Genomic DNA, 20,386 nt, shown 5'->3' with positions numbered 1-20,386 from the left:
TCAATATAGTTTTTCCATTTAATAAACTTTAAAACACATGGTTTTGATTTGGTTTTGCTCAAATGATATTGCAGTTTGAACAGCACGGTTTTGAGATCAAGATGGACACAGAGAGAGCCGAAACCTGTACAGTCTTTTCACATAAACATTTCACTCAATCCAAACGTACATGAGGAATAAGGCTCTTTAACTGCAGAGCAAAGCACTTTAAATCACTAACAGAACCGCAAGCCTTGACATTACAGGTTAGTTTTTCCATTGACATAAGAAACGAGAAGAAAGAAAAGATAAAACTGGATATAAAAGAAAATATAATTTACGTATATATATATTTGGGAGTAATAAGTAAAGACGTAAAGCGTGGGTATAATAGAAAAATACAATTGGTCACATTGTGTGCCCTTAAGGCAGGCCTGCAGATCCTGGAATCATTGGGAGTGTGTACAGATGCTTCACTACAAGGAAATTCAATATGAATTCAGTAGCAAAGACTCTTTCAACCCACAACAAAATAAAAAGCCATTCTAAATGCACTTTACAGGAGCGTTTAACAGGTTATTAGTACAATATTAACAGACAAAAGTGTAAATGTCTCAATGTAGCCATCTCACATTTACACCACACTAAATAAAGACTATATTAGTTGAGTAATTGTTGCGTTATAGAGGTTTACCGATCCACCCAGTCGATGTGGAGAAGACTTTTCCTCATCCTGGCTGTCTGAACCATCATCTTCAGATGCAATTGGAAAAAACGGCCTATAAACTACACAGACATTCCTGATACAGAATACAGACAGAATTTAGACAAGAAATCTGCATTCAATTCCAGCAAATACATAAAAATCTCTAGTGTGCAATGACTGCATCCCATGGGTCGGACATGAAAACTCATGAAAAGAAGAAAAAAAAAAAACTCACCGTCGTGTCATTTCAAACCTGTACGGCTTCCTTTCTTTTGTGAAACACAAAAGATGCAGAATGACATTCGGCTATTAAGCAAGTAGATTTGAAACGACACGAGAGTGAGTAAATAAAGACAGACATTGCATTTTGGGCAAATTAACCCTTTATAAACATGAGGACGGACTGTTGGTCGGAGATGTTATGTAATAAAAAAAAACTAAATTTTTGAAATTTTATGTTCAGTATTATTCTGAATCACTTCTGAGCTTTGATTTAAAACACAGTATGAATTTGGACAAATTTCAGCACAAAATGCAGCACGACATTACACTACACTACAGCTGGATCACTGAACATTTCATATGGAGTCATTTTGTGGTTACTATTTATGCTGCCCGTCTTTTAATAATGACAGGTTAATCAAAAACCCAGTGATTTTGACTGGGAATTATCCTGTCTGAGAGTCGCCGATTGATCAAGAACGACCCTTGTCTTATGATTGGATAACAGCAGGCATTGCCTCTTACTGATTGGTTGAGATTAGACCTTTCTGGTCTCTGATTGGCTACGAGTGGGCCCTGCTGCTCACTGATTGGCTGAAAGCAGGCCCTGTCTCTGGGCGTGCTCGAGGATGGCGGTGTGGCAGAAATAGTACTGCTCGGGTGTTTGAATGCTGAAGGCACGCTGCGCTCTCATCCGTCGAACCGTCTGGCAAACGTTAAGAGTCCCGACGTCCTGCAGCTGGGACAGACAGATATCCAGCGCACAAAAAGTACCTGCGGAGAGAGGAAGTCAATCTGATAAGCCATTAAAGGGACAGGCTACTCAAGAATGAAAATTGTGTGATCATTGTTTTAAACCTGTATGACTTTCTTTTGTTGAACATGAGGGAAGATATTTCAAAGACCAAAATCAGTTCCCATTGACTTCCATTGTCTTTTTTGTCCATGCAATGGAAGTCAATGGGAAGGAAAACTATTAAGTTAACAATATCCCAACATTCTTCAAAATAATGTTCATTTACCAAACTTGTTTGACTTTCTTTCTTCCGTGGAACATGAATGAGGATATTTTGGGGAATGTTGATAACTGAATAGTTTTGGTTCGCATTGATCTGCATAGTATTTTTGTCCATACAATGGAAGTAAATGGGAACCAAAACTATTTAGTTACCAGCATTCTCCAAAATATCTTCTTTTATGTTTATTTACTACATCTTTATGACTTCCTTCCCTCTGTAGAACATGAAAGAAGTTATTTTGAAGGCTTGTCTTTTTTTGTCCATACAATGGAAGTCAAAGGGAACCAAAACGGTTTGGTTGCCAATATCACAACATTCTTCAAAATATCTTGGTTAATGTTCATTTACTACACCTGTATGACTTTCTTTCATGTTCTACATAAGGAAGAAGATATTTTGAAGATTGTTGATGACTAAATAGTTTCAATTCCCACTGACGTCCATTGTGTTTTTGTCCATACATTGGTAGTTAATGGCAGTACCAGTCGAGGAAGAAGGGTCTTATCTAGCGAAACAGATGGTTATTTTAATAAAAAGAATACAATTTATATACTTTTTAATGCCTAACGCTTGGCTTATCTTACTCTGCCTGGACTGTTTTTGTTCCTGTTCAGGACAATTAGGGTATATCAAAAACTCCCAACTTATCTTCTCCCTCAACTTCAAAATCACCCTATATCACTGTTTTAGCTTTTTTGTTAAGGGTGTTAGATCTTCTTTGCATGTTCACTTTGCAAAGACTGGGTTGGTACTTCGGCAGTGATGTAGGATAATTTTGAAATGATTTTTGAAGTTGAGGGAGAAAATATGGTCAGAGTTTTTCGACATACCCTAACTGTCTTGAGCTAGAATACACAGAGTTCAAGGACTACAAGGCAACACGAGCGCTTGAGAATAAAAAGTATTTCAATTGTATTTTTTTTTTTAAATGTAAATAACCAATCGTAGATAAGACCCTTCTTCCTCAGCTGGGATAGTTTACAACCGCATTTGGGATCATTTGAAGCCGTATTTAAACTGCATTTTGGAAGTTTAAAATCGGGACACCATATCAGTCCATTATATGGAGAAAAATGCTGAAATGTTTTCTTCAAAAAACAATTTCTTTATGACTAAAGAAAGATGACAAGGGGGTGAGTACATTATTTGAAAATGGTTGTTCTGGAACTGGAGTTCTCCTTTAAGTTCATTTACTAAACCTGTATGGCTGACTTTCTCCAAAATGTCTTCCTTCATGTTCCAAATAGAATCTGTTCCCATTAATTTACACTGTTTTTGTCCACACAATGAAAGTCAATGGGAACCAAAATGGTTTGGTTGCCAATATCCCAACATTCTTCAAAATATCTTCTTTTATGTTAATTTAATACACCTGTATGACTGTCTTCCTTCTGTGGAACATGAAAGAACATATTTTGGAGAATGTTGGTAACTAAATAGTTTCCATTCCCTTTGACATCCATTGTCTTTTTTTGTCCAAACAATGAAAGTCAATGGGAACCAAAACTGTTTGGTTGTCAATATCCCAACATTCTTCAAAATATCTTCTTTTCTGTTCATCTACTGCACCTGTATGACTCTCTTCCTTATGTAGAACATGAAAGAAGTTATTTTGAAAACAGTTGATAATTAAATAGTTTCGTTTCCTATTGACTTCCATTGTCTTTTTTGTCCATAAAATGGAAGTCAGTGGGAACCAAAACTGTTTGATTGCCAACTTCCCAACATTCTTCAAATGATCTTCTTTTATGTTCATTTACTACATTTCTATGACTTTCTTTTTTCTGTAGAACAAAAAAGAAGACTGCTGATAACTAAATGGTTTCAGTTCACATTGATTTCCATTGTGTTTTTGTCCATACAATGCAACTTATTGGGAACCAAAACTGTTTGGTCCCTAATATCCCAACTTTCTTCAAGATATCTCTTTCCATGCTCATTTACTAAACTTGTACGACTGACTTTCTTCTGTGGAACATGAAAGAAGATATTTTGAAGAATGTTGGTAACCAAATAATGTTGGTTCCCATTGACTTACTATATTTTGGTAACTGTTGGGTTACCAGCATTCTTCAAAATATCTTTCACGCTCCACAGAAGAAAGTAAGGCATACAGGTTTAGCAAATGATGACAGAATTGTTCTTTTTGGCTGGACCTTTAAAGTGTCTCATTCGTATGTACATTTGTTTATGTGATGCATTTAATTACTGACCGGTCCGGCCGATTCCAGCGCTGCAGTGGACCACCATGGGCGGGCCGAGCGGATGACCCCTCCACTGTGAGCCGAAAGCCTGGACCGCCCACTGCTGCTGTTGCTTCACGGCACCCAGGAAGTCAATCAGAGACAGCGCGGAGGACGGGACCCCGTAATCAGGCCAGCTGAGGAACTGAAAATGAGTCACCTGTCTCTGTTCAAACGTCTGGAAAAAAACACCAACAATAAAAAAAAAAAAGAGTTCAGACAATGTTCTATTTTACCATTCTTCAAATAAACAGAACGGCAATCTACAGTGCCACAGCAAGGAAAGCTATATTTTCATTCGGAGTTGGCAGTCTAAATCGAATGTGATGACATAAAAAGGCTGTGTATAGAAACAAAGACAACACATCTTTTTATCGCATATCTTTGTTGGCTGATTCAAAAATAAAACAGTGTGACCAATTCACAAATTAATATAATGAGCCATCAGTCCAAAAGACACAAATTCAAAGTGCTTTTAAGACATTTCAGAGAAAATACATCAAGACAGAGCTCAAATACTATCAAAATGCTGACAAATACTGAAATCATTATATTTGAAATCAAAATTACCGACTGGTTGTTCATTGAAAACATGATAAAAACTAGTGTATGGTACCTCAGTGTTGTGCAGCTCAAGTGTGGTTTGGTTGTAATGTGCATGTTTGTCCACTCTGTGATTGACCACAGCGATGTGCCCGTACACCTCCTGACCGCCCTCCTCCTTAGGCCAGTACTGTCCACACTTCCTCCGGCCCCCCTCGTCCGTCCTGCACACACACATTCACACACAGATCTCCAAGCAGCGGTCTTCGTAATCTACTGTGACAGCGTCCATATGGCACAGCTCTAATCTGATCTCAGAACAGATCAGTTCTACAGAATACCTGTAGAAGTGGCTCAGATCTGATTGGCTGACTTCTACATATTTCTAGGAGTCAGACTTAATTTTATCAGCCCAATGGGAAACAAAGTTGCATTTATGTTTTCAGACTGCTACAACGAGAACTTCTGAGGACAATTCAGTCAAACATTTAGTAGCAAGCACAAGCACAATATATTCTGCTTTCTGGTTAAATGTGATTTATGTGAAACATCATGTAAGACGCCCGAATAGTGGTTGGCCACTTTATATCTTCCTTTCTAGGTGGGTGGATTTTGGCCTGAGTAAGTGGCAATTTGGACTGGAATTTCTAGTGATAGTAAAACTTCTGGTTTGGAAGACTACACATCATTTCCACTATTTTAGTTAGCTAGACTCTGTGACGTCTCACCTTGTTGTCATGACGATGACAAGCACACTTTGCTCCCAAACCATTCTCCAGAAATCTCCGTAGGTTTTCTCCAATGGACCTGTTAAGAAACAGATGCATCAGTTCCAGTGGAGGTTAAGAATCATAACCCTAAATATTTGGGCTGGGTTGAAAAATACAGATTTCTTGATTTTAATTGATTCTCATGTTTACAAAACAATATTGATTCCCAAATCCCAAGAATCAGTTAGTCTTGCCTGTTTTCAGTTTACGAACGAAAAATTGTAATGTCTCCCATCCAATAAATCATAATAAGCTTTGTACTTTGTTACTTTTTATATAAAGGTTTCAAATTCTGTCCATTTTATTAGAATACTCAAACAACAAATGCTGTTTTGGCACTGCTTAATATGGTGTGACAGATCACTGTAGCTCCTCAGGTGTCAACACAAAGCGCATGTGAACTGATTGTCTGAGTTTTAGCACAAAATTAACATGAATGGATGCCCGAAGGTATGTTAAAAGCAAGAGTACAACTTACCGAAATTATTTTCCTGTCTCATGTAATCGTTCAATCAATGTTTCAACCACACAAAGATGTCAATAACAGCTTGTAAACAATGGCGCGTTACATTTATCTCAGAAAAAAAACATATTCTGTGAGCATAAACTTGTTAGTCAGCAAGAAAAATTAACTCTAGAGAGGAGCATTTTGCTAAATATATGCACCATACAACATACTCATTATATTTTTTAATGTTTAATTTATGTTTGAATAAATCAAGATCAAGATTTTAATCACAACACCATTTAAATGTTTATATTTTAAAAAACGAATTCTAGAAATATAATTAGGGGTTCAAGCACCTAGACCAAACCATAAGTTGTAGAGACTTGAAACTTGCAGGGATGGTAGTACTTACAATCGCCACCAAAACGTTCTAAAGGGACGGGGCCACTTTTAGTAAAATACCTATAACTTCTGAACAGAATGAGATATCTTCACCAAACTCAGAACACTTATGTAAGAGCTCAATCTAAGGTTACAGGACAAAAATTGTTAAAATTGGCCACTTGGTAGTGCTATAAGAGGAAAAAAAAAAAAATGTATACCTATGTAACCATTAGTCCTATCAACATGAAAATCACTGTGCATGATCTTGGACCAAAGTGCCACTGATAAAAAAACCCACCACAATACAATTCTCTGGACTCTCTAGGTCAATAATTATCAAAAAAAAAATGCTGAAATTTACCCTTTGGGAAGCTATAACGGGGTCATTTACAAGGGGCCTGTCCAAATTTACCCAAAATCCTACAAAGCTTAAACGAACTCTTAAAACGTCATGAAACCTGGTGAGCATATGCAACAAGTGATTCTAAACAAGCACACAAAGTTTTAAGGAGATCAGACCACAGCTGGCGATATAGCAGTCATAAATGTTAAAAAAAAACCCACAATATTTCTATGGTAAATTACCTGGATTTGACAAAAAAAAAAAAAAAAAGGCTTGCTACATAATGTCTTTCCTCATATGTGCTTAAATGCCTTAAAGTGCTTGAACCTCAGTAATTGCTGCTTGCAGCTATATTTATGTAATTGTATCTTTATTATTATAAAAAAACAATTGAGTGTGATTTAAGTGTTTGCCTACAAATCAGTTAATTTTAACCTCCAATACTTTAGTAATGTAGTACCAACTGACTCATGTATATTTTACAACATTAGTTGAGATTTTTTTTTTTCCTGAGAGAATTTGGCATGTACTGTACCTGATATATATCCAAAATAGTCTACCGAATCAAATCGGATCGAATTCCAAAGCTTGTGAATCAGAATCAAATCGTGAAATCTGTGTCAAAACCCAGCCCTAGTAAATATGATGGGTTATACAAATAGCGTGATTATTTTTACCCTGAGTCCCAATATATGCATTTTTCTGTTTGTATCCATCCATGAAGCTGGCATTTATGTAGTCTGATCTCTGTGGAAAGAAAACAAAATCAGTGTCCAAGTTTTGGGTCAGTACATTTTTTTTTTTTTTTTATGAAATTAAAGGAGAAGTCCACTTCCAGATCAATTTACAAATAATGTACTCACCCCCTTGTCATCCAAGATGTTCTTGTCTTTTTTTCTTCATTCGTAAAGAAATTATGTTTTTTGAAGAAAACATTTCCAGCATTTTTCTCCATATAATGGACTGATATGGTGCCCCGATTTTGAACTTACAAAATACTGTTTAAATGTGGCTTCAAATGATCCCAAATGCGGTTGTAAACGATCCCAGACGAGGAAATAGGGTCTTATCTAGCGTAAAGATTGGGCATTTTAATAAAAAGAATACAATTTATATACTTTTTAATGTCAAACGCTCGTCTTGTCTTACTCTGCCTGGACTGTTTTTTTCTGGTTCATGACAGTTAGGGTATGTCGAAAAACTCCCATCTCATGTTCTCCCTCAACTTCAAAATCATCCTACATTGCTGTTTTACCTTTTTTGTTAAAAGTGTTTGATCTTCTTTGCATGTTCACTTTGCAAAGACTGGGTCGGTACTTCTGCAGCGATGTAGGATGATTTTGAAATGATTTTTGAAGTTGAGGGAGAAAACGCGTATAAAAAAATATAGTTTTTCGTCATACCCTAACTGTCTTGAGTCAGAATACACAGAGTTCAGGGAGAGAAAGGCAAAGCATTTGAGATTAAAAGTATTTAAATTGTTTTTTTTTTTTTTATGAAAATAACTGATCGTCTCGCTAGATAAGACCGTTCTTCCTTGGCTGGGATCGTTTACAACCACATTTTGGATCGTTTGAAGCTGCATTTAAACTGCATTTTGGAAGTTCAAAATCGGGGGACCATATCAGTCCATTATATGGGAAAAAACTATTTCTTTATGACCGAAGAAAGAAAGACATGAACATCTTGGGTGACAAGGGGGGTGAGTACATTATATGTGAATCTTTGTTTTGGAAGTGGACTTCTCCTTTAATATTATCATTCAGCAAGGATGCATTAAATTGATCTAAAGTGACAATTATTTTTACGATGTTACAACAGATTTCAGTTTCAAATAAATGCTACTCTTTTGAACTTTCTGTTCATCAAAGAAGTTTGAAAAAGAATATTTCTCAAGCATCAAAACAGCATATTAGAATGATTTCTGAAGGATCATGTGACACTGAAGACTGGAGTAATGATGCTAAAAATTCAGCTTTGCATCACAAGAATAAATGACATTTTACACTATATCACAAAAAACCCCCAGTTCTTTTAAATTGCAATAATATATCATGTTATTACCATTTTTACTGTACTTTTTAATCAAATAAATGCAGCCTCGTTGAGCATCTTTCAAAAACATTAAACTTTTTTAGCATGAATCAGTCTAAAGAGGCTCTAAACTGAACAACATTAGAAGCACAAACCTCGTTTCTCCTTGCTTTGAGTCGCACACGAGTCTGATCGAGACACAGCACGTCGCCATAGCGGTTCCTCTCCTGGTTGTGAGCAGCCCTGCAGAAGTTCAATAACAACGTGAAAATGTTTCACTCTACAATACCACACATTATTATAGACGGTAAAGTCCACACTTACAGTGCACAGGTAAAGGTTCCAGGTGGCTGCTCTCTGCGAAGCTCCTCATACTCCAGGTAGATCCCACTGCGCTGGGCCCGGTTCAGGTGGGCCATGAGCTCGGCCAGACCCATGGCCTCAGGTCCCGGGACGTGTATAGACGTGTTCTCCAGGGGAATCCCAACCAGCTCATCCACGGGATCCACGCGTCCGTTCTGCTCGGACAGCAGCTGCAGGTTCCAGCTGTGCACGTCCAGAGGCAAACAGCCACCAAGGTGCTCAGGTAAACAATCTCTGGGCAGATGCTGACGCAGGTCAGCCATCTTCACCATTTGAACCTGAGAACAGATTGTTTAGAAATATTGAAACTTACAATGAGCTCATAAAATGCCACAAAAGACGTGAAATGCGGGTTAAGCATATAGACCAGAGACAGCCATGTCAGCTTAAGGTGGTCAGGTTGGTCAACCAGTCCGTAGCAGCTTAACCAAGGTGTTACCAGCTCTAACCTTGATGACCAAGACGGTCTATCTTGCCAGCCTCCACTGGTTCTGATTTAAATCAGCTACTGTTGTATAAATGTGTATGAACTAACCCGTTCTCTGAGCTTCTCCTTCAGCAACAGACTCAGAAGGTTATACGGGACCCTGAACCACACAGGAGCTCCAACGATAAGCACCTTCTTCAGCCGTGCTGGAAATGCACCCTGCAAAAGGTTGGAAAACTGATTATTCTGACATCAAAACTCATCAAAAACCATCAGAAACACAAAAACCACAGACGGATAAAACACAGAAAATAACCTTGAGCAAATTGAGGATTTTTTTGCTGAGGTCCAGTTCAAAGTTAGTGTAGTTGGATCCAGCCATGTCATAAATGAAGACCAATCCATTTCTCTGAGTCTCAAAACTACAAGAAAGAAGGAGAGATTTATAACTTTGCAACTCATGATAATAAGTGATTTTCTGATGTTTTCACACAATGGTCAAAAGTGTTTGAACACAGTAATATTGTGAAATATTATTACAATTTAAAATATCGTTTTCAATTTGAATGTATTTTAAAGTGAATTTTATTTCTGTGATGCAATGCTGAATTTTCAGCATCATTACTCCAGTCTTCAGTGTCACATGATCTTTCAGAAATCATTCTAATATGCTGACTTGCTCAAGAAACATTTCTTATATCAGTGTTGAAAACAGTTGTTGGCCATGATTTATAAAGTAAAAAAAAAAATAGAGATAACCCCTGGTTACCTCTCCACAGCTCGGTCCAGTAGATAGAACAAGGCTTGAAGAACCACATGGTTTCCCGTTTTGCTGGGATGGTGCAGTTTAGCTGTATAGAGGGCGATGGATGCGCCAGATGGATCCCGAACACCCTGATACCGGAAAAAAAAAAAAAAAAAAAAAAAATGGTGAAACAGGATGCAATATGCAATGATAAATGCTTTAACAAACAAAATTGCTGTTACACAACCTCACTTGGCTGCATGTTTAATTAATGAATTTAGAATTTGGAATTAGAAGTAATTCAGAAATAAATACAATAGTTTTAATCCAACTTTTAAAATATAAATTAAAAATAATAAAATCAATGCATGAATGAATGAATAAATGACTGCATACATGAATATAAAAAGGTATGCTCTTTTAAATAAATGCAGTATTTTTACATTTAATCCAACTTAAATTCTGAATTTAAAACATTTAAACAATAACATACAAAACAATAATAAATTAAAAAAATTAAATATATAAATATCCAAACATACAGTAATATACTTAAATAAATATGGTGGTTTAAAACTTAATCCAATTTTTTGCACATTTTAAATTAAATAAAAAAAAATATAATAATGATAAAATAAATAAAACTAATGAATATATCAATACAATAAATTAACCAATGACTCAATAAATAATTAAATAAATAATACTAAATAATTAAATAAAAATAAATGAATATACAACACGAAAAAAAATTAATTAAATAAAATAACTATCCAAACATACAGCAGTATTCTCTTATATTACATATTTAATTTTAAAAAAATTATGTATTATAATCCATTATATATTTTAATCCAACTTATTCTGCATATTCTGAATTTAAATTAATTCATAAAAATAATAACAAATGATAAAATACAAAACAATAAACTAAAAAAATGAACTATGACTAAATTATTAAATAAATAAATATCCAAACATACAGTAATAAGCTCTTTATATAGTGGTTTAAAATATTTAATAAAATTTTGTGAATATTTAGAATTCACAAAAAATAAAAATAGAATAATGATAAAATAAATAATAAGGCTAACAAATAAAGAAATCAACCAATCAATAAATAAAATAAAATAAATTAAAATAAAATAATACAACAAAAAATAATAATAATAATAATAATAATAATAATAAATATATGAATATTAATATGAATAAATGAATGAATGAATGAATAAATAAATGGTTTAATTAATTAATAGATAAATTTGAAAATATACATTTTCAAATTTACATATGATCTTCCAAATATATAAAGTAATATTAATTTTTTATCCAACTTTGTGCATATTCTGAATTAAAATAAAGACATAAAAATGCTAAAATAAATAATAAAATACAAAACAATAATAAATAAAAAAATAGAATGAATAAATGACTGGTGAATGAAAAATTTTGAAACCAATTTTTTTCACATTTTAAATTAAACTAAAAATATATATATAATAATGATAAAATAAATAAAACGAACGCCTATATTACTAAATAAACCAAACTTAAACCACTAAATAAATAAATTAAAATTAAATAATACAATAAAAATAAATGAAAATAACACAAATGAAAGAATAAATACATAACTATACAAACATACAGTATTTACAGTACATATTTAGAAATAAAATAAATAATTATATGAATAAATAAAACAATATCAATAAATAAATCAACCAATCATTAAATATAATAAATTAAAATAAAATAATAAAAAAATAATAATAATAATAAATAAATGAATTTACAACATAAAAGGAATACATGAATAAATTAATAAATAAATAACTATGCAAACATACAGTAGCATGCTCTTCAAAAAATACATACAGTAATAGTACATTTTTAATCCATCATTGTGCATATTCTCAATTAAAATAAAGACTAAATGACTAAATAAATAAATGAATGAATACCCAAACATATAGTAATATGCCCTTTCAAACAAACAAAAAAAATGGTGGTTTAAAATGTTTAATCCAATTTTGTGCACACTTAGAATTAAAACAAAAATAATAATAATAATAATAAAATAAATAATAAAACTAACAAATATACTAATAAATAAATCAACCAATCAATGAATAAAATAAAATGAAATAATAAAATAATTTTACAACATAAAGAAATACATGAAAGAATAAATAACTATGCAAATATACAAACCTATGCTCTTCCAAATACATACAGTAATACTACATTTTTATTCCAATTTTGTACATATTCTGAATTAAAATAAAATAAATATACTGGGTAGTATACTTTTCCAAACATCCTTTAGTTTAGCAGAGGTGTAGTTTTAATTGTGTACACACGGGGGCAGAACAGAGCGTGTCTCACTGATCTGTGAACGATGACTCACTCCAACACGTCCCATCAGTAAAGAAACATTATATTTATCTCTGCCATTCAATAAGACACTAAATCTGGTTTATTTGCTTTCAGCTGACCCATTTCCGTATGTGCAAGCACACAGCTTTAACGTTTATTAAATATTTATGTCAATAACATATTCCAATAATCTGATGACTCATGAGATACGCGGGACTTGTGTGCATCTCTTCGGGTTATAAATACAGATGGCAGGATGTGAGGAGGAGAGGAGACAAGAAGATGACGACGATCAATCAAGTATCGAATGAGCCAAAGGAGTCCTGCCTTCGCAGCGGCCAATCAGATGTCAAAACGTACACTCGTTTGACCAAAAGGAGAGCAGCGCAAGACAAAATATGCGGAAATATTTAAACAATGAATTTTGCAGATTCTCTGTTGACTTGTTTATAACAACCAGGCTGAAAGTTGAAGTGAAACCTCATCAGTGACTCTGCAGCTGTAATTATCAGAGTGGAAATGAAACTTAGCGAAGCATTTCTTTCCATTTGTGAACCCGTGACCTCATTTCCAAGATTTAAAGAGCATAAACAGCCCTTCTGAAGAAACCGCCCTGATGTGATATGAACTTACCAACACGGTGAACTTCCCACTCAACAGTTCAGAACGTAACGGCTCCTCGTGAGGCTGCAGTTTGACGATTCCCTCCCTCAGACGGGTCTCCTGTAAGAGATCACCAAAATTATTCAACCCCCATGACCCGCAACACACAGAGAACAACATTTTTTTTGTCCTGCAGGAAAGTCCATTGATCATTAGCTTAGAAAAAGTGTGTTATTAATTTTTTTTTTTTTTTTTTTTTAATCGATTGACAGCACTAATTTGAATTTATTCCATATACACACACAATAATAAAATAAGAGAATTAATTAAAATTAAATATTTATAAAATAAAAAATGAATTTCTGTAACATTTACAGTCATTTGTAGTAAAAGTGAAAAGAGATTTTCTAGAGCAAATATTTAGTAAATATTTACTGCTGAGCAATAACAGACACATGTATAACTATTATAGAAATTTTCCTTTTTTTTCCCAAATGCCTTTTTTAGTGACATTAAGATTTTTTGAAACTAACATCATACAAGCCATATTTTCAGCTTAAAAATTACCCTAAAATTTATCGGTTTGGATGACCATGTCTTAATGTTGTTTCTACACTAATTTGAGGACTGAATGTGAAATTATTGCAATATAAAAGTAAATTTTAACAATGTTAGCTGGGATTAATCATGATTAATTTCAGAAAAGTGTTTAAGTTAATTTTTTTAAAACAACTGACAACACGAATGTTAATTTGTTTCATACACAATAAATTAAAAAATAAATAAAATATTTATACATTAAATAATAAAATAAATTAATATATCAATACATAAAATTAAATAAAATGGAAAATAAAATAAAATAAAATCCCACAACTGTCTAATGAATATCCGTAACATTTACAGTCATTGCAATACATTGTGAAAGTGAAGGGGGTTTTCTAGAGCAATTTTTATCAAATATTTAGTAAATATTTAGAGCTGAGCAATAACAGATAAATGTATAATTTCTATAGAAATTTTCTTTTTTCCCCAAATGCCCTTTTCAGTGACATTAAGATTAAAAATTAAAAATAGTTTAAATATTACCCTAACATTTCTCAGATGTTCATGTCTTTCTATCTTCAGTTGTGAAGAAATAATGGTTTTTGAGGAAAGCATTTCAGGATTTTTCTCCATATAATGGACTTCATTGGTGCCCCGATTTTGAACTTCCAAAATGTAGTTTTAATGCAGCTTCAAAGGGCTCTAAATGATCCCAGCCGAGGAAGAAGGGTCTTATCTAGTGAAACGATCTGTCATTTTTTTACGAAAAATTAAAATTTGTATATTTTTTAAGCACAAAAGCTTGTGTAGCACAGGCTCTGGGATGCGCGTTCACGACGCTACGTACTATTGAATCACGTTGAAAGGTCACGCGGAACTACAGACCCAGTGTTTACAAAGCGAACGCGCAAAGACTAAGAAAGTGCAAGTAAGTTTGTAAACGCTGTTTACAAAGAAAATGGTACAACGATGTCGGACAAGATGGAGTTTTCCGCCATTCTCTACCTTTTTGAGCCAGAGTACCCAGACGATGAACTTAGATGTGATTCGTGGTAGTGATGGGAAGTTCGGATCATTTTAATGACTCCGATCTTTGAGTCTCATTTAGCAAAATGCACGAATCTTTGTGAGTCATTTTGTTCATTTAGCAAAATATAATTAAAATGTCACGTTACTTGCCTAACACATCTACTGCTTACACAACCGTTGATCACACTACAAACAAGACAAAACTATAATGCTATAAGAAACAGGAAAGATTAACTCATTGTTTACCTGGGTCTTTAGTCTATGATTAGCTCATCTCACCTCTTATCTGACAAGTTTTCGGGTTTGAGCCGTTCATTCATCACGTCACAGCCCCATAAGAGGAACAAACGACTCGAAAAACCCAAAGACTCGAAACAGGTGAACTAATTCCAGTACAGAACCTAATGGGATGTTCCGCATGCGCGACTGAACGAATCACTCCCCGAGACGACTCGTTCTTCCCGAGTCACATTAAAGATTCGTTCAAAATGAACGAACTGTTCAAGAATGACCCATCACTAATTCGTAGCATCGTGGACGCGCATCCCAGAGCCTGTGCTACACAAGCGTTTGTGCTTAAAAAGTATACAAATTTTTATTTTTCGAAAAAAACGACTGTTCGTTTGGCTGGATAAGACCCTTCTTCCTCGGCTGGGATCATTTAGAGCCCTTTGAAGCTGCATTTAAACTGCTTTTTAGAAGTTGAAAATCGGGGCACCAATGAAGTCCATAATTTCTTTACGACTTAAGACAGAAAGACATGAACATCTTGGATGACAAGGGGGTGAGTACATTATCTGTAAATTGTTGTTCTGGAAGTGGAGTTCTCCTTTAATTTGCGTCCCGAAGATGAACAATGGTCTTATAAGTTTGGAACGACATGAGGGTGAGCAATTAATGACAGAATTTTCATTTTTGGGTCAACTATAGTGAAATATTAAAGAGAGAGCGAATAAATCAGCATCGCTCTACTGTCGGGTCTGTATTTGGGGAAAGTGTTTCTGGGCTGATTTTCCCTCCTCGTGTCTGGATTACTGATATCAGCACGCAGGAGCGTGTGTTTCTGTGAACACTTCTGTGGGAGCGCTTGTTTCTGTGAACACAGAAGTCAGCTTATGTTCTGATCACGTCCTCGTGTGAACCCAAAAATACAGAGTCCTGGAGAACAAAGGCTTAAATCTGCTGCACGTAGACCTAAAAAAACCTCTCAGACGCCATGCAGATCTTTACTGAGTGAATTAACTACAGTCCAACCCAGACACACAGACAAACAACAGTAGTCCCTGCTCAAACCAGATTTAGAGACTAATTTAATTCGGAATTAACATCTATTTTCCCTCTAAAGAAAAACGTGCTCATTTTAAGGTCAGTAGCAATTTATAAAGAAGAATCTCCGTCTCTGTAAACATAAATTGCTTTTAAATAAATTGAATTATAATTGGTACAAAATTAACCCTAAAAATAAGGCTATCATTTAACATGCTAATTTAGTGTCATTAATTATAAAATAAATGAATGCCACTGCTAAATAGATTTTACTACTAAGTCACAGGCTTATATTTAGCAATCAATTAAAAATTGCTCCTAAAATTTCAACCCTACCAATTACACACTGTATATTATTATAATTATTATAATTATTATTAGTTAGTAGTAGTAGTAGTAGTATTTTACCCTTTACATATTTTTTTAAGTAAATTTCTGTTCTTAATATTTGTAATAAAATATATATTTTATTTATTTTATATTTTATTTTATTTATTTTAATTACATAATTTGTTTTTTGCTCTTCCAGGAGGGGAAAGTATATTTCTATCAAGTTTTTTTTTTTTTTCTCAGCAATTCTGTCCTCAAAATATAAATATAAAAATAAAAAAAGTTGTTAAGACAGACAGATAAAAAAATACAAAGAAATAAAAACGAAAATAAAATAAAATAAAATAAAATAAAATAAAATAAAAGTATAATTAATATGGGTTCCCAAAACTGCCTAATGAATTTCCATAACATTTAAAGTCATTTGCAAAAAAAAGTGAAAGTAAAAATTTCTAAAGCATTTAGTAAATATTTAAAGTTAATCGTAGGGTTGAAATTTCAACCAAAAACACAACTTATATTATTATTATTATTATTATTATTATTATTATTATTATTATTATTTTCTCCTTTTTAAGTATATTTCTGTCCTCAATATTTTAAATAAAATATATATTTGATTTATTATATTACATTATTTATTTATTTTGCTTGTCCAGGAGGGGAAATCATATTTCTATAGTTTTTTTTTCTCAGCAATTCTGTCCTCAAAAAATAAATATAAAAATAAAAGAAGCTGTTAAGGCAGACAGATTAAACAAATTAATTATTTAAAATAAAATAAAATTTGTAAATAAAATAAAATAAAATATTTAAAGTTATTTGTAGGGTTGATATATCAACCAACAACACACCTTATTACTATTATTATTATTTTTTTTTTTTTTACCCTTTGGGTATTTCTTTAAGTATATTTCTGTCCTCAATATTTTAAATAAAATATATATTTTATTTATTTTTATATTTTATTTAATTAATTTTATTATGTCATTTATTTATTTATTAATTTAAGGAAGCATATTTTATTTGCTCAGCAATTCTGTCCTCAAAATAGAAACATAAAAATAAAAGAAGCTTTTAAGACACACAGATTAAAAATATGAATAAATTAAAAGAAAAGAGAAGAACATATCATTTATAAAATAAAATAATAAAAAATAAAATGTCAGGAAAGCCACTATAATATGGGTTCCCACAACTGAATTTCCATAACATTTACAGTAATTTGCAAAAAAAAAGTGAAAGTGAAAACAGATTTTCTAGAGCAATTTCTAAAGCACTCAGTAAATATTTAAAGTTACCTTTTATTATTATTATTATTATTAACTTTTTTTTTACCCTTAGTATTTCTTAAGTATATTTCTGTCCTCAACATCTTATCTTTTTATTTATTTATTTATTTATTTTTTGCTATTCCAGGAAGGGAAGGATATTTCTATCAAGTTTTTTTCCCTCAGCAATTCTGCCTTCAAAATATAAACATAAAATTAAAAGAAGATATCAAGGCGCACAGACACGCACTCACCCTGTAACTGTGAAACAGCTCAATTGCTCGCAGAACATCAAACTTGCGGGCCATCAGAAACTTCACGGCCACGTCCCAGGACAATGGCGAGACGCCATGTTGAGACGTCCATTTGTTGATCTCCTCCAGAAACTGCTTAGTGGCCTGTGAACGAAAGAGTGAAATGTTAAGTTTGGCATTACTATGGTACATTTTAGTCAGTTGTTTTTTCAACAGCTGCTAGCAACTGAACGAGACTACATTTTGTGCTGTGGCGAGCACAAAGTACATGATGCAGAGACCTGCGCTAGTGGCTTCGTGTAGGTTTACGTCCGAGATTTACAAAAGATTTACAGGCAAAACACTATGTTCTCAGTCATTTCCTGACAACTATAAACACTCACATACAAACAAGACCATAAGAGAGCGAGGCAGGAGATGTGGAAAAAACGAAATGATGTTTGGATCTGGAAAGCACAGAAGATCCAGATGGGGAACCAAGAGGCTTTTGCACAGCGATGAAATCAACTGCATCTCTATAGAGGAAAACTGATGCAAATCATATGACAGCAACCTTAGGTTGTCTCAGAACTGATTTTCATATGCATTCTGGGAAACTATGCCTCCACTCGCCTCACAGGAAATGCATCACATGGTTTCAATGACTTCGCTCCTATTGGTTAAACCTTTCGTAACTTTTTTTTTTTTGGTCAAGCCGAGGGAGATCAGGCTGCTTGTGAACTACATATACAACAGGATATTTACCCTACATACTGGATTACTGCCATCAGCTATAGACGTCTGAAACTATTCTTTAGAAATGTGTGCAAATAAAGCATCTTTGTTCATTTGGCCTGAAAGCCAAATATAATACAAAAAATAACAAATAAAAAAAAAAGCTCGGTCTCTCTCCGGAGGTTCCAGTCCACCCACTTGCACAACACCATATCCTTAAAAGGACAGATAAGCAACACATCCAGACAGACAAGCCTGAATTCTGCAGAATTCACCCCCGATGAACTGTGCAGCTTCATAGTTCGCAGTTTCATCTCCAGAAAGTTCTTGCTCATGGTCTGTCAATGAACTCTGAACAGCATGCATATTCATTGGTTTCCCAGCATGCACTACACATTTGAGGTGCTTCCCTTAACCTCTCAGTGACTTGCAGCTTTACACCTCAAGACAATTGAGGGAACTCTCTCTCTCTCTCTCTCTCTCTCTCTCTCTATATATATATATATTATATGAGTCATTTGTGTTGTTGAACATACGTGTATATAAAAATGAAATAAATAAACGTATCATTCGTATATCATTTGTTATACCGGGACTGCGTAAAGTTAAAAATTATTATTATATAAAACATGACTTTATATTTTTATATGGGCAGCATTAGAAAGAAAAACATTTAATTAAAGATACTTAAAAATAATTTAAAAAATAATATCTAAAATATATAAATAAGATCTATTTTATATCTACTATTGCCCTGAAAAGACAAAATACAGTATGTTTATATAAAAAAATATATATGTTAAAAATAAATATATATTCTAAAAATATAATATCTTGTGAAAAAAAAATTATAGATTTTTTAATGGTAATATTATATAAAACATATATTATATTTTTTTTATGAGCAGTAGATGTAAAAATTAAGATGCATTTACAAACACAGCAAAATAAAATAATATATTAAAAAAATATATAAAATATATTACTATAAAAAAAAATATATATACGACAAAAAATATTTTACTATTATTATTATTTTTTTTTTTAGCCTTTCAGTAGCAATTTATAAACAAGAGTCTCCGTCCGTATAAAGTTCAACTGCTTTCAAATAAATTTAATTTAAATTGGTATAAAATTGACCCTAAAAATAGGGCTGTCAATTTAACATGCTAATTTAGTCATTAATTATAAAATTAATATTTTATAATTGTAGGCACGTTATTGGCTTATATTCAGTCATTTTTAAATTAAACAAACAATATAATGACTTCTAAAGTCACTTTTGTCTATTCATTGATGTTAAAAAACTAATTAAATTAAAAATTGTACCTGAAACTCAACCCTACCAATAAAAAACCTCATATTATTATTTTTTAAATTAATTAATTTTTTGCCTTTAGGACATTTATTTTTTGAAGGATATTTTGTCCTTCAGTTTTTAAACATATTAAAACATATATTTTTATGAATTCATTAATTTGTTTATTTATTTATTATTATTTTTCCCCCAAAAGGGAATGGATATTATTATTATTATTATTATTATTATTGTTATTATTACTATTATTGTTGTTGTTGTTGTTGTTGTTTTTGTTGTAGCCTTTCAGGGCAGTAATAGATAAAACATTTTTGAAAAACAAATCTTACAAAAAAGATTAGGAGGATTTATGAATGCCCCAAAACATAAAATATATTTATTTTAATAATAATAATAATTTTGGGCAGTTTTTATACAGCTGGGCAATATTTATATTTATTATAACAG

At 32.8% G+C, this 20,386-nt stretch overlaps 1 protein-coding gene across 1 annotated transcript in view; it reads right to left on the bottom strand.

Moving 5' to 3' along the window:
- The window catches only part of ptpn9a (protein tyrosine phosphatase non-receptor type 9a), a 26,698-nt gene continuing 6,312 nt past the window's right edge, over nt 1-20,386 (bottom strand). Inside the window, exons 2-13 of the mRNA XM_051100030.1 lie at nt 17,908-18,051; nt 13,242-13,331; nt 10,251-10,375; nt 9,798-9,903; nt 9,590-9,700; nt 9,016-9,332; nt 8,847-8,934; nt 7,335-7,404; nt 5,441-5,519; nt 4,786-4,936; nt 4,140-4,347; nt 1-1,681 (exon numbers count right to left, since the gene is read on the bottom strand). Of these exons, the coding sequence (XP_050955987.1) occupies nt 1,491-1,681; nt 4,140-4,347; nt 4,786-4,936; nt 5,441-5,519; nt 7,335-7,404; nt 8,847-8,934; nt 9,016-9,332; nt 9,590-9,700; nt 9,798-9,903; nt 10,251-10,375; nt 13,242-13,331; nt 17,908-18,051 (1,680 nt within the window). The 3' untranslated portion in view covers nt 1-1,490. The remainder of the gene's footprint in view (nt 1,682-4,139; nt 4,348-4,785; nt 4,937-5,440; nt 5,520-7,334; nt 7,405-8,846; nt 8,935-9,015; nt 9,333-9,589; nt 9,701-9,797; nt 9,904-10,250; nt 10,376-13,241; nt 13,332-17,907; nt 18,052-20,386) is intronic.

This window comes from Labeo rohita, chromosome 25, assembly GCF_022985175.1.
Source record: "Labeo rohita strain BAU-BD-2019 chromosome 25, IGBB_LRoh.1.0, whole genome shotgun sequence".
NCBI lineage: Eukaryota > Metazoa > Chordata > Actinopteri > Cypriniformes > Cyprinidae > Labeo > Labeo rohita.
The sequence above is the reverse complement of the archived record's forward strand: the minus strand, read 5'-3'. Positions and strand labels throughout refer to the sequence as shown.